The sequence below is a fragment of the Sturnira hondurensis genome, unplaced genomic scaffold, assembly GCF_014824575.4.
Source record: "Sturnira hondurensis isolate 20B ecotype Veracruz unplaced genomic scaffold, ASM1482457v3 Scaffold0002840, whole genome shotgun sequence".
Classification (NCBI taxonomy): Eukaryota; Metazoa; Chordata; class Mammalia; order Chiroptera; family Phyllostomidae; genus Sturnira; species Sturnira hondurensis.
Genome location: NW_028075471.1, coordinates 20,384,338 through 20,406,668, shown reverse-complemented (window position 1 = coordinate 20,406,668; position 22,331 = coordinate 20,384,338). Strand labels below are relative to the sequence as shown.

Genomic DNA, 22,331 nt, shown 5'->3' with positions numbered 1-22,331 from the left:
GCGCGTGGCCGAGGCACCGCTCCGCGGAGCATACCGGTGAATGCCTGCTACCTCCAGGAACGCCAGCGACCCGCCTGCTACCTCCAGGAACGACCCGAGTGCGTCAGGGCCTCCCGAGCTCCAAGGCCGCAGTCCTCTTGCTGGCGTGTGGAGACGAGGCTCGGTCCATGGAAGGGACGAGGTGGCAGTTCCCTCGGGGCCTCAGTCATCAAACGGCACCGAGCGGTCAGGAAGCGTCTTGCAGGACAGACTCGCGCACAGAAGATGATGAAGCGGCTGGGGCACAGTCCACGGACGGGGTCAGACGGAGGGCGTCAGCGATGCTTTGTCCGTTTCCGCACCTGTTCTCGGGGTCGGCAGGTAGCACAGCGCGGGCAGCCAGGCAGGGCCGCGAGCGTCAGCGTGCGTGTCCCCGGGAGGCCGGGCTCTCCGTGCTCTGGGCCCCAGGACCAGCTCCCCGGGACGGGCTCCCCGGCACTCACAGGGGCGCCTGGCCTCTGAGGCCACCCCTGCTGGACAAGGTGGGCACCATCCCTTCCTGGAAGCCTAGCCGTGGGGAGCCGGGCCATGCAGGGACCAGCAGCCAAGGTCTGGCCGATGGTCTGTTTCACTGATCCGAGTGAGCCTCCGGCCCACACGGTAAGGGGCCTCTAGCGGGCTGAGCAGAGGTGTGGTCAGGCCTCCGAAAGAGTCCGGAGCCTGTCATGATTTGACGTATTGATTGTTTTGAGTTAAGCCATTTCAAGAACAGCAGTACAAGAGGGCACTCTGAATCCCCTCGCTATTCCTAAAAGCAGGGGTTAAGCCCCCATGGAGCACGCCCTCTCTGTACCAGGAGGAGGGGATGAATGCCCAGCACCTGGGGTGGACGGAGGCCAAGAGAACTCTGCACAAGCAGACTTTGCTATCACTAATCCACAACTGACTGTCCCTGCCCAAGCCTACTCTGGACACATGGTCACTTAGGCTTGGCCTGAGGATGTCATCCCGACTACCACAGGGCTGCCCTGCACAGAAACTGTTTGACATTTGAGAGAAGTGATGTGATTTGCACGGACGAGGGAAGTGAGGGATCCTGAAGCAGAGTTAAGTACAAACTTCTGGCTAAACAGGGCAGGTTGAATGCACAGGTTTGTATGAACTCCCTGGCAGATCTCTACTCAAATGACAGAGAGCAGCAGAGCACAGTGAGTGGGCAAGGTCACCCGGGGCGGGCAGGTGTAAGCTGGGAGAGGCACAGTCTTTGATGGGGCTTAGCTAGTAAGGGGCTGGAGCACGAGTATCCTGGAGAGGCCCTCCACCTGCTCCCCAGATTCTCCAGCTGGGGAAGCACCACCTTTCGCCTCACCCTGGGGAGCAGGATGCTGGGCTTTCTTTCCTCCTGGAGAGTTGAGGGGTCAGAGCTTCTGCCCCCTTTGAAGTTGCCAGCAAAACCACCCATGCTTCTGGTCCCTGTTGGGAAAATGTGCCCTGTGAGCCCCCTCTCAAGGTTCTGATCAGTGTGCAGTGTGGATGCTTTTGGGTCAGGTCCCATGCTCAGGGAGGGCTGGGCTGTGCCTGGGCAGGAGGCATGTCTCAGCCTCTGTCCTCAGCAGGAGGCTGAGGCCAGGAGCCCTTGAGCGCCATGGGCACTGCAGACTGCAGCCCAGTCCTTTGGCCTCCTGGCCTCTGTGGCCTCGCTCTTGTTTGAAAGGGATGATCATACCAGCCCTTCCTGCTGCTCCTGTACCAATCAAATGACAGCATGAATACAAAGCTCTTTGTGAATTACAATGGTTTTAATCAGCATTAGTTATAATGACAACTTTTCCTAAAAAATATGTTGCCATTCTTGCCATACCTGGTGTGGCTCGGTGAATTGACTTGGGGTCTGCAATCCAAAGTGTTGCCAGTTGGATTCCCAGTCAGGACATGCCTGGGTTGCAAGCCAGGTCCCCAGTAGGGGGCGCATGAGAGGCATCCACAAGCTGATGTTTTTTTCCCTCTCTTTCCCTTCCTCTCTAAAAATAAATAAATAAAATCTTTAAATATGTGTATGTATACATATCCTCTTTTTAAGACTAAATCTATCAAATGTGTAAGATCTACATGAGAAAAGTAATAAAACTCACCTGAAGTACACGAAAGGAGACCCAAACCAATGGAGCAGCACCCCATCTTTCTGAGTGAGAAGAGTCAACATAGAGATGTCAGTTTTCTAACATGAACCCTAAATACCAAAATTCTGTGCATTTCCAATGAAATTATCAACAGCATTATTTCATAAAACAGCAAGTACATTCTAAGATTTATATAAAAGATAAAAAGCTCATGGTAAAGAAAATTTTGTAGGAAAAAAAGAAGGCATGTTGGCTGCACCAGATATAAAAATGACTAGAAAGTTATGCCAACAGAAAGAGCAGGCAGAGGGTTACACAGAGGGCCACAGTGTAGGGCAGAGCTCCTTAGGCAGCGTAGGCCAAGGCAGGTGGCACCCAGAGTCTCACCCCTCGTCAGACCAGTGTCACCCACAACAGAGGCAGGATGTGCCGCTTCTCCTTCCAGGCCCAAACCGTGGGGCTCAGTCATCCTGTATGTCCCCTGGCCAGCAACCCATTCCAGACAGCAGCTAGACCCTGAGGGCCCAGGGGACAAGGAAAACCTTCCTGACAGGAAGAGAGTGGAAGATGGTGCAGCTGCTCACAGCCCCATCTTTCCTTCCAGGGCCACAGTGTGTTCCCAGAGGCTCCAGGGAGCTGTAGTTCCAAAGCTGGCTGTGTGGCAGTGGATCTACCTGCTGGGTGACCAGAGCTGAACAGTTTCTTACCCGAGAGAATAACACAGTGACACTCCAGCTGTGATGCAGCTGACCTCACAAGTCCATGGGGAAAGAGCGCTGGACTGGTACCTCACACCACACACAGAACAAACGGACCAAAGTACTAACCACCAAAAAATTGGAAAAAATACTGGAAAGAAATGTGGGAGAACATTTTTTAATTTGGGGTGGGAAATGCTTTTCTTCAAAGCAAAGATGGAAATTCATACAAAGGAAACACTTCTGTATGATGAAGAGCATTGTTAATCGAGTTGTTGGCTCAGGAATAGGCTGGGGGGATGACATAGCATGTTAAACATAGGATTACTCAATATTGTAGAGAGACTATGAAGGTAGTTTATACAAATTGAAAAATAAAAGATAATTCAGTAACAAAATAGTTAAATAACATGAACAAATCATCTTTGGGGAAAAAATACAAATAACCACTAAACATATAAAAAGCATGTCCAGCTGGTGTGGCTCAATGAATTGAGTGCTGGCCTGCGAACCAAAGAGTTGCCAGTTTGATTCCCACTTTCCTTTAAGGGAAAGTGCCTGGGTTGCAGGTCAGGTCCCCAGCAGGGGGGACGAAAGAGGCAACCACACATTGATATTTCTCTCCCTTTCTTTCTCCCTCCTTTCCCTTTTCTCTAAAAATAAATAAAATATTTTAAAAAATACAAAAAGATGTCCAGCAAATAATTAAAACCACAGTGAGATACCAGATCAGCAGCAAATGATGAAGATTTGTCATCTCAAGGATTGGCTGGCATGTAACCAAACACCGACCATTGGTGGAAAGGTGAGTAAACCGGTGAGGTGCCGGCCGGTACGTTCTGCCCAGCAATTCGGCTCTGGGAACCATCCAGGAGCATGAGCACATGTAACCCAGGGAAACACAAAGATTTGTAACAGAAAACTTCAAGTGCCAGGAGACCACGCCCAGGAGGCCGGTCTCACCAGCCACTCATGCTCATTGCCTGTGCTGAGCCTGTGGATTCCTTGGCCCCCTGCCCTACACTCACCCCCGTGTCCTGGCTGAGAAGTGCTGTGAACATCCAACGGAGTCAGGCCAGAAATTCCCATGAGGTCATCTCTGGGTCCCATTTTGCTCTAGATGTGAGTGAACCCCTGAGCCAGCAGCCCCCAACCCCCTGCTCCACCGCCGGGGTCCTCCCATTGCTGGTGTCAGTGGACTGCTCGGTCCCTGGGCTGAGGCCAGGTCTGTGGGCCTCTGGCTGGCCAGGCCCACTATTCTGGCTCAGACTACAAGGCAGTAGCCAAGAAGGCAGTGACAGAGCTTGTGGGTGCCTCGGGCATGTGCATATGTGGCAATGCTGGTGGCCAAGCAGCCCATGCCCTCTCCTCTGGTGCCCAGATTCTCAGGGGTCCCTGCTCTTCAGGACGTGAGTTTGGAAGCTCCTGTGCCTGTCCTGGGAACTGGACAGGTGGCGAGGCCTGCAGTGACGAAACCACTGTGCTGTTGCTATGGGGATGGGGTGGAGGCCTTCCGCCTTCAGCCCGAGTTTTCTGCATGGCAGCTCTAATGACAGGCGGCCAGCCCCGCTGAGGCCAAGGGCTGAGCAGGGGCCCTGCTCCTGGTTGCCATGGCAGTGCTGGCCCTCTCAGGCACAGGAGGCCACGCAGCAGAATGCCCCACCACACACCTGGTCTCTGCACAGCTGGCCGCAGGAGGAAGGAAGTGTTGGGTGGTGGCTGAGTCTTGGGAAGCAGGTTGGGGTATGAAACAGTCACCTTCGGCCTAATTACTCCAACGCTGCCTCAGCCACAGGAAAGGACCGGAGATTTTCTGCTGAGTTTGTGTAGAGGCCACCACACTGCCCAGCTCAGCACAGCCTAAAGAGAAAACTGACCAGCCCCGGAGCCCAGCGATGGCCCTGGCCTGAGGAGGCCTCTGTGGGGCAGGGTCCCAGCCGCGGCCCTGAAGACAAGGCTCGTAGGCTCTCTGGGGATGATGAGAAGTAGGAAGCTCTGTGATTGAAGCTCCAGCCAGAAACCAGCCGAAGGTGGACCCTGTTTTCCCAGACGCCGGGGCCGGCGTGACCCTTGGCAGGGAGAAGTCTTGGGACGTTCCTGCTCGGAGACCCGCTGGGGAACGCGGAGAGGTCCCAGCTCGCACGAGCTGGCCACAGGGCCAGTGCCGGATGACAGTGCCGGGATGGAGAACGCCATTAAGGAAAAGGTAGCTCTGCCTCCTCTGGCTGCAGAAGCCTCTGAGCTGTGTCCCCGCATCCGGTGGTTGGTTTGGTACAGGCATGCGCTTGCTGCTCAGAGTCTGCCTGAGGCACAGGCCCCTTAGGAGGACCTGCCGGGCAGGGAGTCCTAGGCACTGACCTCACTGGCAGAAAGGCCCTTCCTTCCAGTATACCAGGTCCCCCCCCCTTCGGACTCCAGCTGGTGACCCAGCAGTTAGGCAGCCAGGGGACCTTGGGGGTGACTTCTGCTGGTGGGAGGGTCTGGGGAGGTTAGAGCCTGGGGCAGAACCAGCCACCCAGCCACAATATCATAGCTAACAGACAGGATAGCAGCTGTCAGGTGCCCACACGCCCTCGAAGGAAGCTTTGTGAGGATCCTGAGGGCCATCCCTCCTGGCGAGGAGCAGAGAACAGTTACTTTTTGTAAATCAAAGAGAAACCCAGACACCCTCTGAGCCAGCCCTGTGCCTATGCAGTGAGCGAGGAGACTGTGCAGGGCATGGGGAGAGGGCCGGGAGCCGGGGCTGGAGTGCAGGGGGCACAAGGGGCGAGGCCGGGCAGTGCCTGCGGCATAATCTCCTCCTCACCTGTTGTCCTTCCTCCTTCTGGGAAATGACGATGTCAGCACAAACCACGGCTGGCCTGTTCCCGGCAGAGCTGATGACGTCAGGAGAAACCAGCCAGCCCGGGTCAGGGTGCCCCCAATGCAGGCAGCCAAGCCCCTGTGCTGTGGCCACAGGCAGCCACCTGAGGAGAAGCGAGGTGGCATTTGTGGCACAAGCACAGTGATGGCTTGGGGACAGTTCAGGAGGCCTGCGGCAGCCACGGGCTCAGGCAGGCCTGTGTCCCTTCCTGTTTGTCCCAGGGAACACAGGTCTCCACCTGGCACAGTGTTTCTGCTCCAGAGGCAAATGGGTTCTGGTCCAGGTTCGAGAGCCAGGCTGGCTGGTCTGGGCCCAAGGTGGAGTGAGGCATGTGCCTTGAGGAGGCAACAAAAACCTTAGTCCTCAAGGTAACATTTTAATGCGAATTCTAAAGAATCAAAATTAATGCAAACAGTTATGATGAAGAGAATACCAAAATTCTAAGGAAAGACCAGGGAGCATGGCCGGCTGGCGGCTCCTGCAGCCGAAGGCTGAGGGCAGCCAGGGCAGCCCTGTTGGGGCCCCTTCGCCAGTCCTGGGTCAGGGTCCTGCTAGAAATTCGAGTTTCACTGCCCAGACTAGCAGGCCCAGCCTTGGGTCCCCTGGGAAGTGTGACCCATACCCTGAGACAGCCCTTGACCTGGAACAGTGCCGGGCTCACACTGTTACAGTTGTCCCCAGCAGGCCCTGGCTGTGCCTGCCCCCGGCTCCCAGGAAGGGGGCACTCAGCTCCTTTGGAAAAGACTATGTCCTGCCGGTCTCTCTTTCTGTTTCCCTGTTTCCCCTCACCTGCGCTGACCTTCAGGTCTTACTGGGGTCACCCTTCTGTGGCCTGCAGGACTGTGTGGCCGCAGGATTGTTTCCAGTGGCTTTCCTTGGGGAAAGGTAGATGTCAGCCTAGCCCAGCACAGGGCTCCTTGGGGGCAGGTCTGCTCCCACCAATGCTGCCCTGAAACGGGGCCCTGGGGACCCCTTGGGACCTTGGTCCGAACTTCCCTGTCCCTCATGTGGGCTGGAGGGCTCCCCTCGAGCACCCGGAGGGCGGGAGACCTGCCATTGGCCGAGTGCGGGTCAGCTCTGGCACCAAATGAAACACCGAGGACTGGGCAGCCTGAACAACAGCTCCAGAGGCTGAAGGCCAAGACCAAGGAGCCAGCAAGGCCAGTCCAGTGCAGGCCCCTTCCTCGATTGCAAACACCACTTCCATCTCCGGCTGTGTCATCGCAGGGGGAATGAGGGGCGCTGGCTCTTCGTCTTCTCATAAAGATGCTAATCTCATCAGGGCACCTCCTCAGGGCCTCATCTACCCCCCCCCCCCAGAGCCCCACCTCCACGTGCTGGCACACTGGGGTCAAGGCCTGGACGTGCGGCTGTGGAGACACAATTAGGTCTAGACTATGGAGCAGGGGGCCCAGCCCTGAAGGAGCTGACTTCCCTGCGTTCAGGCTGCCCGAGGCCCTGAAGGAGGAGGAGGCTCAGGGGCGGAGGGAAGCTGCTGCTCACCCAGCCTCCCTGCCCCTCCAGGGGGCAGCTGATGAGACCCTGCCTATGGGGGACACGGCTGCCCACGGTCAGGTGTGTACTCAGCGGTGTGGGGCTGGGCAGGAAGGCCGTGACCCAGGGGAGATCTGCTGGCTGCCTGCATCCCTGCCCTGCAGCGAGGTGCCTCAGAAAGAGCATTACGACCCCCAGCAGGGCCCTGGTGACCAGTCCTGAGCTGAAGCTTGGACAGGGGCCAAACGTATGCCACTCCTGAGGCTGAGGGTGGTGGAGCCACACAGAGAGGGGCATTTCTGCAGAGTTGCCCTGAAGCCAGTCCCAGGAGAGAGGAGGAGCCGTGCTGGATTCTACCCTGGGAAGGTCCTGTGAGGGCAGCCAGGCGAGCTCCTCGGGTCCCCATCCCTGGGACAGAGGGCTGGCCCTGCCGGCCCCACCTCTCCACGTTTACCTTTCCTTCCCATCCCCTGAAGTGGACCCTGGCCCTTGCCCCCTCAGGGGCAAAGACAGTTCTCTCTTTTTCTCTCTCTGTCTCTCTGTGTGTCAAGCATGGATGCAGAGGAACGTAAGGCTGCGGCCGGATGGAGTTGTGAGAAGGTGGCTGCTGGGGGTGGTGGGTTAGGCTCAGGGAGAAACCCAACCTGGTCCCGAAACCTGGTGTGTCCAGATTCGCTGGCAGGGCAGGGCTGGGCCTCCCATCACCCCGGCCTCTCGGTCCCAGCGCGCCGTGCTGCAGAGCCTGAGTCTTCGTAACCCTGGTCCCAGGTAGTTTGCCAGCGCGGCCCTGTCGAGAGCTGAGAGTGACCCCCTTCCCCCTCCCTCACCACCTCCCACTGCCCGCCGGACTCCGGTGGATGCTCCACCATATGCCAACCTGGAGTCACTCACATGTGGTTCCTGCCTGCAAACAGTCATCTGCTTCTTGTCTCATTAATGCTCTTACTGCGACTCATCATGGGCCAGACATTGCTTTGGGCACTTCGTATCCACATTTGTAAAAACTAACTGAACCCAGTGTTTCTGGGAGAGGAAGGTTTTGACATCAACTAACATTTTTTCTATTTGTACCCGTCGAATTAGAGTTTTCTATGTCTCCTTGAGTCATAGTGATAATTTGTATCATTTTGAGAGTCATCAACTTTCTCCGAATGTTTAAACGGTGCCGGAGCAGGTTGCACACATGCCTCGCTCGCACGAGGCCGTTCAGGCTGTGTCCGTGGCTGTCCCTGGGCAGCTTCTCGCCACCCTCTTTCATCCTCAATCAGACCGCCGAGTGTTTGCAGTTTCACTGGTCTCTTTAAAAACTGGGTTTGGGGTTTGTTCCTTGACTTTACTGTTGTTTTCATTTGTGTGTTTTCTGTGTAGTTGATGTCTGCTTTTATCATTCTTGATTCTTTTATTCTAATTTTCCTTAAGTTGACTTTATTTTCTGTGTGTTGGGGTTTTAGCATCATGAGCTGACTGCTTTGCTCTTTGATGTCCATTTACCCCGTCAAGAGCCAACTGGAGGGCGTCCCCACCCCTGGGAGTTCTGCTGGACCGGGGCCCCCTTGGTGTCTCTGGGGCCATCACAGACAGGTGTCAGCCAGGGGTCCACACCCGACTCAGACTCCTGTCAGCCCCGCCGGCTGGGCGCGCCCTCAGCTCCCGCCAGATTCAGGCTACCCCAAATACCTGTGTTCCTGCTGACCACCAACACTGCCCACTGTACCCTCTGTCTGGAGTGTCCCTCTCTACCCGACCACCTCTCAGGCACCGAAGACGCCAGGAGGAGTTGAGAACCCCTGTCCTCGACCTCTGGAAACCCCCTCAGTCTCTTCCCAGCTCCCCAAGGACTCCAGTGTCTGTCCGTCCATCCATCTGTACAGCCACCTGCTGTCCCTCTGCAGGACTAAGCTCCTTGAGAATTAAACCCGAGTCACCTGCATGTCTTCTGATGGAGCTCAAATCAGGGATGCAAACATTAAGTCAGCGGGGGACCTGGACTCTCACTAACCTCTGCCTTTGCTTGTGGGTGCCACCGTTCCAGATCAATTGGGTCGTGCAGCTGCACTTCCTGCTCCCCAGTCGGCCCAGCAGGGCCCGGGGGCCTGGAGGCCTCGCAGGGCAGCCTCGGGATCCAGGCCTTTGTCTTTCAGGGCCTCGCCACCTCCTATGGCCTCATGGCCCTCGGTGTGCATCCCGCAGAAAGTCAAGGACAGCTGGTCCTGGAAACGGTGGGCTTCACTTCTCTCAGATTCCACATGCGTGGCTCCCTGCCCAGCAGGTGTGGTTACCGGGCCCCAGGGCGCCTGCCGCCTCTGCTGCACCCGGCCTCTGTCCCAGATGTTCACGGCCCAACTCCAGCCCCCCCAGGCCCCGACACAGGAGCACAGCAGACTTGGGCACTGTGGTGCTGCCTTCAGGGCCACCCTGCCTCAGCGTGAGGGTCCAGCTGGTGCCAGGGGCCACAGAAAGGGAGGGACCAGCCCCACTGGGACCCCCCACCCCTAGGCCCACGTTCCTCCCCATGAAACGTGGGGCCTGGCACTCTGACCCATGTAACTATGGCCTTCCACCCTTCAGAGCCTGGGCTTCGGAGCCTCTGCATAAAAACAGCAGATAAGGCCTTTTTTTTTTAATCCTCATCTAAGGACATGCTTGTTGATTTTTAGAGACAGGAAAAAGGAGGGAGAGAAAGAATAACACCAATGTGAGAGAGAAACATCAATCAGTTGCCTCCTGTACACCCCCCACCCCCAACCAGGGGTCAAAGTGCAACCCAGGCATGTGCCGTGACCAGGAATCAAATGGTGACCTTTTGGTTTCCAGGACGACACTCCAACCAACTGAGCCACACTGGTCAGGGCCCAACTCTTTGTGGGTTTTCCTGGATTTTTAGACATTGCTCCATTAATACATATTCATTGCAGAAAATGTAGGAAATACAGATAAGCAAAAAGGAAAGTAAAATCACTGTTTCCACCACCAAGATCATTGCAACCATCATGTAGCTGCGTGTCCCCCCAGGTCATCCCGTGGCCAGGAGCCTGGGAGGTGCAGCAGGGGCTCCTCTGAGGCCGTAGACAAGGTGTCAGTGCGGCTGCCTCATCTGCTTCTCCATGGTTCCCGCTCTTGCCTGGCACGGCAGAGCTGCCCGTGGGCCCTGCATGTCATGGCCCAGCATGGCCCAGCACCTGCTCCCCCCCAGAGTGCAGAACCCGAGAAAGGACAAGGCAGATGCCTCCAAGCCACTCCTCACCATTTCTGCAATGTCCTGTTCACCGCACGGGCTCAGTGTGCACAGCCGGGACGGCCTTGCTCGGGGCTGCACTCAGAGGTCCGGGAAGCCACTGTGCTCTGTTTTGGCACAGGGATCAATTCTGCCACAGGCTTCCTGGGAGGTGACCACCCTGGCCACCAGCGGGAGAGCTTGGCACTCTGTCAAGCCACCATCCTTACCTGCTCGCTTGGAGATACCTGCCAGTTTTAGCAGGGCTTGTCCCCTGTGAGACCAGTTCCCACCTGGAGGCATAGGGGCACGTTGTTTGCTTGTGAGGCTCTTTCTGTGGAACAGACTGTTAGGGGAGAAATTGCTCCATTAGCGAGAAAGGTGGGCAGCAGCAGCTCCAGGGTGCCCTCAGACCGGTGGTTGACTCCGTGTGATCTCCGGGGTCCCCGAGGGACTTTCTGGCCTATGAGCTGCAGAGCAGGGGCCTCACCCACTGACAGTGGCCTGGCCACAAACAGAGGAGCCTTTGGCGGGGGCCCTGATGAGCCCAAGCACACAGCCACTGAGCGGGCTTCCAGGACAGAGGACCCGAGGGCTGGGCGTCCACAGGGAGGACATCGCGTTTGTGCAGAGCCATGTGAGCAGCCCTGTTTGGGGAAGATGCTGGGACTCCTCAAGCCTTTCCTGGTCTGGAAGATGGCAGTGCCGGAGCCTCCTCCAGTGAGCCAGGCTCAGGGGTGAGCCTCATGGAGAGGGCTCACCTCAGGGCCTGGGGTGTCGCCCCTTTGAACGTGTGAGAGAGATGGGCACGGGGGCACACTGGTGGGCCGGGCCCAGAGCTGGAGACCTTGACTACTCAGCACACATGGGTGTTTGCATCTATGCGTTTTTCTCATGGACTTGGTCAGCCCTTTGTGACCTTCCCTGGTTTAAATGTTAAGTTGTGAGGTCTTCAGAGAGCCGTGGTTCCTAAGTTAGGGTCTGCATTCATCAGAAACGCACCAGGCTTCAGGGAACCAAAGACCCAAACTGTGCCTTCCAGCATCAGAGTGGAGGTGAGGGTCTGGGGCTGACTCCAAATGTCCTCAGGGCCGGCCCTGTCCCCCCAACCCTGTCTCTCTTCTCGCCCATCTGCAGTCTGCTAACAGCTTTCCCTTCAGCCTCAGCTCCTTGGGGTTGCAGGGCAGCTGCTGCCTCTTGCACGCTGTGCTCCCCAATGTGGAGGGCACTGACCTCCCAGAAGGCACTGTGCTGCTAATGCCTGTTATTGGCCACGTTTCCAACTTTAAACCAAGTTTCCAGCACAGCGGGATGGGACAGCTGTGCCTGGCTTAGGTCCCCAGGGCCTGGGGAGGGGCTGCCTTCCTTTAATATGCTGCCCTCTGCCAGTGTAGCTGTACTGCCTCCTGGCTGAATTCCCGGCGTTGGCACCCCACCCCACCCCACCTCTGCTCTTATCTGAGCACCTTTTCTTGCCTTTTTGGTCCAAATAGCCTGTGAATGAAAATGGACATCTCTGGCCCTGGCTGGCGTAGCTCAGTGGATTGAGCGCGGGCCTGCGAACCAGACAATCGTGGTTCGATTCCCAGTCAGGGCACATGCCTGGGTTGCAGGCTGGTTCCTTGCAGGCTAACTACCAGCAGGGGATGCACAAAAGGCAACCATACATTGATGTTTCTCTCCCTCTCTCCTTCCCCTCTAAAGATAAATAAAAAAAATAAAAATAAAATAAAATAAAAAATAAAAAAATAAAAGAACTGAAAAAAAAAAGAAAATGGACATCTCTGCAGGCATGTGCACCCTTGTGCAAAGGGTGTGGAGAGCCACGCCACCATCCAAACTTGGGAGTAGAGCGAGGCCCTGCTCCCTGGAGGCACCTGGGCTTGGCGGGTCAGCCCCAGGGCAGAATGGCCCAGCCCTTCACAGAGAGGCCAGCCACCCCTCGTCCTCCACACAGGCTGTCCCGGCCTATGTTGCACCCACCTCCTGGCTGTACCTTCTATTCTCACAGCCACCCACACCTGCCCTCTGCCCTCTGCCCTCAGCACCGACCCCAAGGCGCATCTGTGAGGCTGTGGCTGCTCTTAGAGCTCTAATTGCTCAGCTGGTTTTCTCTGTGGAGGTTTGAAGTGATGGTCACCCTGGCCCAGAGCCCAAGGGTGAAGGAAACCCTCAATGTGAGTGTGGAGGGCTGATGCCTGTGCCATGGACCCCCTGCACCCAGCCGTGCCCCTCCCCCTGCACAGGCGGAGCAGATCCTGGCAGAGTTTCGGCTGCAGGAGGAGGACTTAAAGAAGGTGATGAGGCGGATGCAGAAGGAGATGGCCCGAGGCCTGCGGCTGGAGACTCATGAGGAGGCTAGTGTGAAGATGCTGCCCACCTACGTGCGTTCCACCCCCGAAGGCTCAGGTACTGCAGGGGGCCAGCTGGGCAGCTCCTCAGGTGTCAGCCATCCCCCAGCCCTCCCAGTGGCTCTGTCCCCAGCAGCCCCCAGACAGGGTCCCAGGGGCCAGGCCACAGACAGCCTAGTGCTCACCAGGCACACCTGGCTCTGGCACCTATAGGATCACGGTGGCCTCAGGAGCCTAGTTTTTCTCATCCGACATTGAGAGGGTGACTCCCTGTGGTCACTGCCCCTCCCCTGAGTCCTGAATCTGGGTCATTTCACTAGTTTTTCTGTTCAGTCCTGCACTTGGGGTGACTTCTATTCAGGGCAGGGGGTTCCCAGGATTTCCCAGTTCACTTTTGACCCCTCATGCCATTCCTGTAGTCCTGTGGCCCTGGGGTCTGCCTGCCTTCCCTACTCACCCCGTGGGTGCTGCCCCAAGGCTGACAGTCTCCTCCCTGTGGCTGCAGAAGTCGGAGACTTCCTGTCGCTGGACCTGGGTGGCACCAACTTTAGGGTGATGCTGGTGAAGGTGGGCGAGGGCGAGGAGGGCCAGTGGAGCGTGAAGACCAAGCACCAGATGTACTGTATCCCCGAGGACGCCATGACGGGCACGGCTGAGATGGTGAGTGGCCTCAGCATTTGGTCAGCACTGGAGGGGCCGCCTGTCTACCTGAATGGGGGCTAGTCCTCAGCAGCAGCCAGGGTGGGTGACCAGGACATCTGGACACAGCAGAGGACACTTGGGTGCCTGAGGCAAAAGTCATAGTTATGGTCAGGGAGGAAGTGCCTCAGTCCAAAGCTTGCCACCAGTGGCTCTGTGACAGAGCACAACTGGGCCAGTGACTAGCCTGTCAGCAACTGCTCTGTCCCTGGGCTGCTCTCAGCAGATCAGGGGTGGTTCAGGGCCTGAGTCCCCACAGGCAGTGAGACTAGGAGTGAGGGACTAACTGTAGGCCCTGAGTTGGCTGTCCTGGGGGCTGAGGGCTCAGCACAGGCTCTGGGGTGGGGGTGGGGGGCTGCGGGGACCAACCACTGTGGCTGTGGCTCTTCCAGCTCTTTGACTACGTCTCCGAGTGTATCTCCGACTTCCTGGACAAGCATCAGATGAAGCACAAGAAGCTGCCCTTGGGTTTCACATTCTCCTTTCCCGTGAGGCACGAAGACATCGACAAGGTGAGGACCAGGGAGGCTGGGCAGAGGGATGTCAGACCAACAGACAGACAGATGGACAGACGGACATGCACCCCAGAGAAAGGCACCCTGTGGGAAAGCACCCTGGGTTCAAACTGCGCACCACCACCCGAACTGTGACACTGAGGGAAATGATGTCAGCTGGTGCTCACTGTCTGCCTTGACATCTCCACGACACTGCACTGCCCGCACCCCCATCACAGATCAGGGGGCCGAGCTAGCGGCTAGCCTGGGGAGGTGGCAGGACGGGGACTCCAGCCAGGCAGGCAGGCCTGTCCTGCACACCAGAGTGCTTGTCAGTGTGCCAGGCACTGGGGCCGAGGCTGCTCCCTGCCTTCGAGCTGGCACGTCAGCCTGGCACAGAGACACACATGTCGACCACACACACGTCACACATGTTCCAGCTCTACCCACACCTGTCTGTGGCACAGACCTCACAGCAGGACAGTGGCAGGAGCGGCGTCTCGCACCCCACAGCACACTGAGCACCAGGTGGTTCCCTCACCTGCTGCGGTTGCACCGCAGGAGAAGAGCCCCAACCCCACCTGAGTGAGCAGCTCTCCTCCTGGTTGTGTCCTTTCTCTGCGTCTCTGGGCTCTACCAGACAGTGCCCTCTGGTCTCTGGGCCCCAGCTCTGCAGGAGCACAGGTGGTTGTAGCAGACTCCCTCCAACCCTCTCAAAGCACCGAGAGCCTCAGTTTGCCAACCTGCCCTGTGGCCCCAGGCAGCCTCCCTTCCCCCCTGGCCCAGCCCTCGTCAGCAGCCACCAAGGCCCCCCATCCCCTCAGGGCATCCTGCTCAACTGGACCAAGGGCTTCAAGGCCTCAGGAGCAGAAGGGAACAACATCGTGGGGCTCCTTCGAGACGCCATCAAGCGGAGAGGGGTGAGCAGGCACCTGCCCCTGGCTTCCCCACCCCACCCCCTCTCTTGGGCCAGGAGGCCAAGGGAGGGTCTTGTGTGTGCCCCCCAAGGAAGGGGTCTCAGCCTCCCTTGTTGGGCTGGACCAGCCCAGAACAGGCTGAATGGAGACCCCTGGCCCCACCGCCACCTCTGTGCCTCTTGGCAGGACTTTGAAATGGACGTGGTGGCGATGGTGAACGACACAGTGGCCACAATGATCTCCTGCTACTATGAAGACCGCCAGTGTGAGGTTGGCATGATTGTGGGTAAGGATGCGGGGCACACTGGACACACTTCCCTCAATCCTCCCAGCTGCCCAAGCAATGGGAGGAGGAGGTGTTACCAGTCCCTCTCAGGAAAGAGCAACAGCTCAGAGATGTGGGTTCACCTACCCAAGGTCACACAGTAAACCCAGGCCCTGTGTGTGGCCTAGGAGAGCCTTCACACGGGGCTGGGAGCCAGGAAGACAGGGAGGGCGCAGGGGCTTCCTGGAGGAGGGGGTGAGCAGCACATGGAGAAGAGGCAAGCTGGGGAAGGCGGCCCCAGCCCCCAGGCCCCAGGTGGTCTGTTGCTGCCGCCCCACCCAGGGACCGGCTGCAATGCCTGCTACATGGAGGAAATGCACAACGTGGAGCTGGTGGAAGGGGACGAGGGCCGCATGTGCGTCAACACCGAGTGGGGCGCCTTCGGGGACGCCGGCGAACTGGACGAGTTCCTGCTGGAGTATGACCGCGTGGTGGACGAGAGCTCCCTGAATCCCGGCCAGCAGCTGTAAGCGCCCCCTGCTGGCACAAACGGGCTGCCACACACACGACGGGCTTGTGTTTAAGCGGGTCTGGGGAAAAGCACACTGACAGTCCCTCCGTGCGCAGGCTTGCCTCTTCCTCCCGCTCACACGTGGGCGTGCCCCTCCGTGAACCGGGAAACCCTTGGACGTGAATGTTTTGCCCTCAGAAATGGAGTCCATGGGTAGAAGAGCCCGGACCTCCCCCATTCCTACAGGCACAGGAAGGCTCTGAGGCACTCCTCCAGCCTCGTTAACCGGGTTGAACCTGGAGCTCCCCAAGGCACAGGCCTACCCATGACCCCAGAACGAATGCAGCGCCTTGCGGAGTGCTGGGGGCTCACAGAACGCAGTTGGTCTGGAATCGGGCTGTCCTTTAGGGACAGTCTCCTGCACCAGGCGCCTGCTAATTCCCACCATCAGTTTTGCCTTGGGCTCCAGAGACCTCCGCTAGGTCGCTAAGTTGGTAGTAGTTGATGGGCTTCAGGCCCAAATAACAGAGGCTCACAGTGGGGCAAGAGGGGCAGGGGCTCAGGATCCCTAGCAGGTGCACCCCAACATGATCCCCAACCCTCTGAGGCCTCCCCAACTGTGTAGCTGGGCAGTGAGGGCAGCACCCCATCTCATGGGCCAGGATCCCTGTGGACTCAGCCCAGGTCTGGTCACAGATGGTTTTAGAACTGGACCGAGGCCCCCCACTGGAGCCGGGGTGGAGTTTCTAATGCCCCAGTTGGTAGAGGAGCGAATGGGAGGAGGGTGGGGGTGGGGCAGGTTTGGCACAGTGTCACAGTGCCCCTTGGGGCCCTGCCTCCGCGGGGACCTCCCCACTGGGGATGCCCCAATCGCACTTTGCCTAGGTACGAGAAGCTCATCGGCGGCAAGTACATGGGTGAGCTGGTGCGGCTCGTGCTGCTGAAGCTGGTGGACGAGAATCTGCTCTTTCACGGGGAGGCCTCGGAGCAGCTGCGCACACCTGGAGCCTTCGAGACCCGCTTTGTGTCACAGGTGGAGAGGTGCGCGGGGGTGGGGTGGCCTCCGGTCCCCAGTGGGGCCTGTGCCGCCCCTCCGTGTCTCCCCACCCGCCATGGACAATGTCTCACTTTATCCACACAACAGCCCGGAGGCAGGGGCAGGGTCTCCCACCTTAGAGCGGAGACGCTGGGCACAGAGAGGAGTAATGACTGGTTACTGCCGGTCTCTGGCAGAATCTGACCCACTCCCCTTCTCCACACCGATTCCCAAGGGCTTGGCCTGGCTGAAGTGGGCAGGGGTAGGGGACAAGGCCACCACTGGGGGGACAGGCTGGCCAGGTGGAGCCACCCTCTAGTGCCGCCTTCCCCTCCACCACGCAGCGACTCAGGCGACCGCAAGCAGATCTACAACATCCTGCGCACGTTGGGGCTGAGGCCTTCGGCCACTGACTGCGACATTGTGCGCCGAGCCTGTGAGAGCGTGTCCACACGTGCGGCGCACATGTGTGCTGCAGGGCTGGCGGGAGTCATCAACCGCATGCGTGAGAGCCGCAGCGAGGAAGTGATGCGCATCACCGTGGGTGTGGACGGCTCAGTGTACAAGCTGCACCCCAGGTGACCCTGAGCTGGGGGCCCACCTCTACCACATGGGTGTGGGTCCTGAGGGCAGAGCCCCGCCTCTGTCTCCACCCACAAAACACCAGGGGGTCGGATGCTAACCTGGGTTTCTATCTTCTCTTCCCCGAGGCCAGGTGAAGGGGAGGGGTCAGATAGGCTTGCTGCAGCCCTAGAGGATGGGCCTGGGTGGGGTCATGTGGGAACAAAGGGAGGAGGGACCTCAGCACTGCTTCCCCCCACTCAGCTTCAAGGAGCGGTTCCACGCCAGCGTGCGCAGGCTGACACCCAGCTGCGAGATCACCTTCATCCAGTCGGAGGATGGCAGCGGCCGGGGTGCAGCTCTGGTCTCTGCTGTGGCCTGTAAGAAGGCCTGCATGCTGGCCCAGTGACAACAGCAGGGGCCGGCGAGGAGGAGGTTGTGGCGTAGTGGGACCCGGGAACCAGGGCACAGCCCTCCCTGCAGGTGCAGGGAGCCTGGCCAACCTCCCACCCCCGCTGCCACAGCCACTCGAATAACCTGATAACCGGATACAGGAAAGGCCCAAGGGTGAAGTCCTGCAGAGAAGGCTCGGGCTCCAGGCAGGCCAGTGCTTCCTGAATCTGTGGTGGGATGGCCCTAGGACCCTAACTGGACTGGGGGCTGCAGGAGCAGGAATGGAGACCCCCAATCTTTGTTGTTCTGCTGGAATCAGCCACCAGAGGGAACTGGTTTGCTCAGAACCTTGTTGCAAACCTGCGCTGCTATTTCTGGGAGCTTTCAGCTTGATTTGGCCATGCCCAGGCCTCGTTCTGGGGAGTGGGTTTCCTCTGGACCCTGCTGGGGCCTGGTGTCCCTGGAAACACAGCTCACATGGGGAGGCAGCCCCAGGGACCTGGCCTGGCCTAGGCCTGGGCTCCACAGGGGTGCTGGGGCTGCTGACTGCCCAGGCCTGGCCAGTGTTTTTTTGCCTGAGCAAGGGGAGAGACGTGGGAAGGGGCCAGTTCCAGCATGGAGGCTGCGGTACCCAGAGGCCTGAGGATGGCATCTCCTTCCCTCCCAGGCTGTCATCCCTAAGTGCTCTGTGGTTCTGGGATGGACCTTCACAGGAGGAACAAGGGCCCCCCCGCAAGCTCCCAGAGTCTGAGGGTCCAGGGAGAGGAGGATATCCCCACAGGGCTGCCACACAGGGGCAGCACTTGGCCCCGCCCCTCTTCTCACCAGACCTCCAGTAGCCACACGGGCCTCTTCATGCCCAGCCTGGGACTGTGTGGTTTTTTAAATTAAAAGTTTAAAAGGTTAGAGCATGGCCCGGGCCCTATTCTTTGACCTCTGTGCATCAGGGCGGGGGTGGGGGGCAGCGTGCAGACACAGCCCCATTCCCACAGGCACTTACCTGCCACTTCCTCTGGCCAGCAGTGCTGAGCTATGGGGGCCGGAATGGGGTGCCATCTGGGCAGTGTCAGCTGAGCACCCCAGGGAGCGCCCCGCGGGGCAGGGCTGGTCTCTGGGGGTTGGTCCTGCCTCAGGTCAGTCTCATTCTGGAGGCCCCCCCATCCCACACCTAAACCCTGTTATGTAGGAACCCATACTTGTACAATGTCCAGTGAGAGAAACTACCCAGCAAATCTGGAGCGACTTGTTTCGTTCGGAACTGGACCCCAAGCTGTGACTTTGGGCCGGCAGCTCGCCTGGGCCGTGCCCTCCTTCCCCTGTATGTCTCACGTGTGCTGCTCCTGACCACCAGTTCTCTCCAGTCTGAATTGGGCGCTGCAGTTTGTCTGTGCTCTGATTACTCACTCCTTGCACTCATGCTCGCTTGGGAGCAGCCAGCAGACAGGACTTCCTCGCTGGGCTGACGTCATAGTTCAGGGCATTACATTGGTTTTCCAAAGTTCTCTGTGTGGGGAGGGAATGGACTCGGTGACTGTCACGCTTGCTGTGTGAAGGAGGAGCCATGAAGGGGTGCTAGGTCTGCCGCATGAGGGCCCCTGCTCCCCCACTGCGTGTCTGCTTCCCCACCCTGTCCAGCAGGGGGCAGCCACGATCACTCTCTCTGCTTGGGATTCAGGGGGCAGCCAGCGCTTCTCCTGTTCTGGACCATCCCCAGCTTCCCATGTTTTCTGTGACCTGGCCCCCAACTCAGTGGTAGGGCCCTGGGTCAGGAGCTCATGACCCACTTTTGAGAGGGTTCAAGGGACCGTCCGGAGTCCAGGCAGGACCCCTGCCTGGAGAGCCTCACACATAGGATCCATCTAGAGTCACAGCCAGCCCAGGGCTGTCTCCCACCTCTCAGTCGGGCCAGAGGCCAGAGCCAAGCTTCTGCACCAAAACCTCTGGGAGGCCCGGGTGCTCTCAGGCCAGAAGCCGTCCTTAGAACCACCCACTGCCCTCCCAGGCCCAGCGGCCCCAGGCTGGCCATCCTCCAGTGGAACTCTCGGACTGGGCAGTCCTGGGCCACACCTGCGGGAGGGACAGTCAGTTGGAGGTGACGGGCCCCCTCCTCTGGCACCATGAGTGAGGAGAACAGGAGTCTGTTCTGCTCTCAGGGGCCTGGGCCTGGTGCCGCCTGGACAGTGGACACTGGGCATTACATGTTGGGGGCCTAAGGATCCCTGGAATGTGGCTGGAATCTGTGTGGGGCCCTGTCCTCCCCCAGCCCAGGCACAGGCTGCCAAGTTTGGGTCTGTCCTCTCTTCTGTTCCTTATTTGGTGCTGTAGGTGATAAGGCTGAGACATAAAGGGGGCTGTGGGCCCCTCTTGGCCACCAGGCTGCCACAGAGCGAGGATGGTGAGTGCCAGACTAGAGAGGGGCATCCCTGGGGATGTCCTTCAGGGTGGGGGGCAGAGCAGCGACCATGTACCTGCCCAGCCTACAGAGGTTGTCCCCAGAGGCAGGAAGGGGACCATGGCCCTGGCTTTCCTGGGAAGTCTCTGGGGTGTGCATGGGGGCACCTTGGGGAAGCCCTGGAAGGACCCCTCCCACCACACCATCACAGGCCAGCAGGAAGGCAGGGACCCGGGGCAAGGCTGCAGCCACCAAGCAGGCCCAGCGGGGCTCTTCCAACGTCTTTTCGATGTTCGAGCAAGCCCAGATCCAGGAGTTCAAGGAGGTGAGTACCCTCACACACCCCACGCCCTGCAGGTCATGGTCCTGGCCCCTGGCCCTGCTTCTCCGACCACCCAGCACTCCCTCATCTACCCCTCAATGGGGTGGGGGCTGCTCCCACCCAGGACCATGGCATTCACCCCACAGGCCTTCAGTTGCATCGACCAGAACCGTGATGGCATCATCTGCAAGTCGGACCTTCGGGAGACCTACTCCCAGCTGGGTGAGCACACACCTCCCACCCAACCCCTCCTGCTCACCCAGGGGACCTGCTGAGAGGGGACAGGCCTCCTTCCTCTCTCTGCTCCCCACACTTCTGTCACCCCCCTGGCTGTCTCAAGTTCCATATTTCACCTCCCCCCACAGCTGCCTCTGACTCTCCACCCCTGGTTGGGAAGGAGGGGATGCAGCCTCAGCCTTGCTGGGGACACCTCGGGTCTCTCTGCCCACCTCATGCTCACACCCCACCCAGGGAAGGTGAGTGTCCCAGAAGAGGAGCTGGATGCCATGCTGCAGGAGGGCAAGGGCCCCATCAACTTCACCGTCTTCCTCACACTCTTTGGAGAGAAGCTCAATGGTGAGCCTGGGACAGGCCTGGATCCCTCTGGTTGGGCAGTGAGCTTGAGCCCCACCTGGACCTTGTCTGGACCCCACCAGTCCCTTGGCCACCCAGAGGATGTGGGGCTGACCTCCCCATCCCGTGGGCACTAGTCACCCCAATCCCAGACTGATGCTGGGAAATGTGCTTTCAGCCTCCCCTCCCAAACCCCGAACCCACAGCCCAGCACCTCCAGACGGTGGTTGTGGTCCAGCTGAGCTCCGAGGGGCGCTTTGCATCGGGAAACCCTCTCCTGCCTCTTCTGGGATGTGGAGGGCTCCCGCTGCACCTGTGGTGCCTCCCAGAGGCACCTTGGAGGCTGGGGACATGAGTGCTCACCTGCTCCCTTGGCCCCACAGGGACCGACCCCGAGGAAGCCATCCTCAGTGCCTTCCGAATGTTTGACCCCAGTGGCAAGGGCGTGGTGAACAAGGACGAGTGAGTTTGATCTGGCCAGGCAGTGGGGGGGCCCCAGCGGATGGTGGGCCGTGGCCACCTGAGCCGAGTGAGCCTTCATCCCTGCCCTGCGTGGCCACCCCCAGCCTCTCTCCATTGCTCCCCACTCCCCAGGTTCAAGCAGCTCCTCCTGACGCAGGCAGACAAGTTCTCTCAGGCTGAGGTGAGGGTTCCTGGCCCCTTCAGGGGGTGCACATCCTGCAGGGCACTGGGGAGTCCTCGGTGATTCCATCCCCCTGAGCTTAGAGCCCAGCTCTCTGCAGGAGGTGCCATTTCAGTTGAGGCCCAGGGGGTAAAGGGTACGGGGTCAACAGGGGAGCAGGGGGGTGCAAGGCTGGAGAACCATGTATGCATGAAGGCCTGGGGGTAAGAGCCAGCAGCACCTGCGGCATCCAGAGAGAAGTCCGTCCCTCGGGGATGTGGTGGCACAGAGAAGAGAGGGCATCTGGGGCCAGGGGAGGCCCTTTGACCCGCTCCCCAGGCTGCCCAAAGTCAGATGACTAAAGAAGTTTAATTCAGAGATTTGGGTTGGGACCTGGAAAGGCTGAGAACCAAGGCACAGGCCCTGAAGAGGGGAGGGTCACAGGCCTCCAGCCGGGCTATGCCTCTCACCGTGCTGCCCCAGGTGGAGCAAATGTTCGCCCTGACGCCTGTGGACCTGGCCGGTGACATCGACTACAAGTCTCTGTGCTATGTCATCACCCACGGGGATGAGAAGGAGGAGTGAGTGGCTGCAGGGAAACCCGGGGCTACTCCTGCCGTTCTAATAAACCCAGTTTCCAATGAGCCCTGCCTGGTGGCCTCTCTGTGACCGACGGGATGTGGGCCAGCAGGGGGAACTGCCAGCACCTTGGTTCTCCCCAGTTGACCCATGGGGACACTGCGGCCTGAGAGGGTGGGCCCTCTGCCCAAGGCTGACCTCGAGAAGGAACAGAGGCACCTCCCCAGGCCCAAGGCGGCCAGCACTTG

General features: G+C 59.0%; 2 protein-coding genes across 6 annotated transcripts; both read left to right on the top strand.

The window, feature by feature from the left end:
- Window positions 1-17: 17 nt before the first annotated feature.
- On the top strand, window positions 18-17,636 carry GCK (glucokinase). Of its 5 annotated transcripts, none has more exons than XM_037041000.1 (10): window positions 18-299; window positions 12,615-12,777; window positions 13,225-13,379; window positions 13,811-13,930; window positions 14,737-14,832; window positions 15,016-15,115; window positions 15,437-15,620; window positions 16,491-16,646; window positions 16,986-17,219; window positions 17,467-17,636. In XM_037041000.1, the coding sequence occupies exons 1-10, from the start codon at window positions 168-170 to the stop codon at window positions 17,609-17,611; spliced, it is 1,485 nt and encodes a 494-aa protein (XP_036896895.1). In that variant the 5' UTR covers window positions 18-167; the 3' UTR covers window positions 17,612-17,636. The 5 variants fall into 5 exon arrangements, with proteins under 5 accessions (XP_036896895.1, XP_036896894.1, XP_036896897.1 ...); XM_037040999.1 differs by having other exon boundaries at window positions 35-521; XM_037041001.1 differs by lacking the exon at window positions 18-299 and adding an exon at window positions 4,314-5,003.
- A 2,284-nt stretch (window positions 17,637-19,920) lies between these two features.
- MYL7 (myosin light chain 7) lies at window positions 19,921-22,116 on the top strand. Its single transcript, XM_037041011.1, has 7 exons — window positions 19,921-19,990; window positions 20,199-20,312; window positions 20,456-20,531; window positions 20,781-20,885; window positions 21,266-21,344; window positions 21,477-21,525; window positions 21,988-22,116. The coding sequence occupies exons 1-7, from the start codon at window positions 19,988-19,990 to the stop codon at window positions 22,087-22,089; spliced, it is 528 nt and encodes a 175-aa protein (XP_036896906.1). The 5' UTR covers window positions 19,921-19,987; the 3' UTR covers window positions 22,090-22,116.
- Window positions 22,117-22,331: the final 215 nt, after the last annotated feature.

Bases quoted from the DNA above. Each gene is read 5' to 3' on its own strand.
- GCK (XM_037040999.1), top strand. From the start codon at position 168: ATGGAAGGGACGAGGTGGCAGTTCCCTCGGGGCCTCAGTCATCAAACG. The intron at 13,380-13,810 runs GTGAGTGGCCTC...TGGCTCTTCCAG, and splicing joins TGACGGGCACGGCTGAGATG to CTCTTTGACTACGTCTCCGA. The intron at 14,833-15,015 runs GTGAGCAGGCAC...GCCTCTTGGCAG, and splicing joins ACGCCATCAAGCGGAGAGGG to GACTTTGAAATGGACGTGGT.
- MYL7 (XM_037041011.1), top strand. The intron at 20,886-21,265 runs GTGAGCCTGGGA...TTGGCCCCACAG, and splicing joins CTTTGGAGAGAAGCTCAATG to GGACCGACCCCGAGGAAGCC. The intron at 21,345-21,476 runs GTGAGTTTGATC...CCCACTCCCCAG, and splicing joins GGCGTGGTGAACAAGGACGA to GTTCAAGCAGCTCCTCCTGA.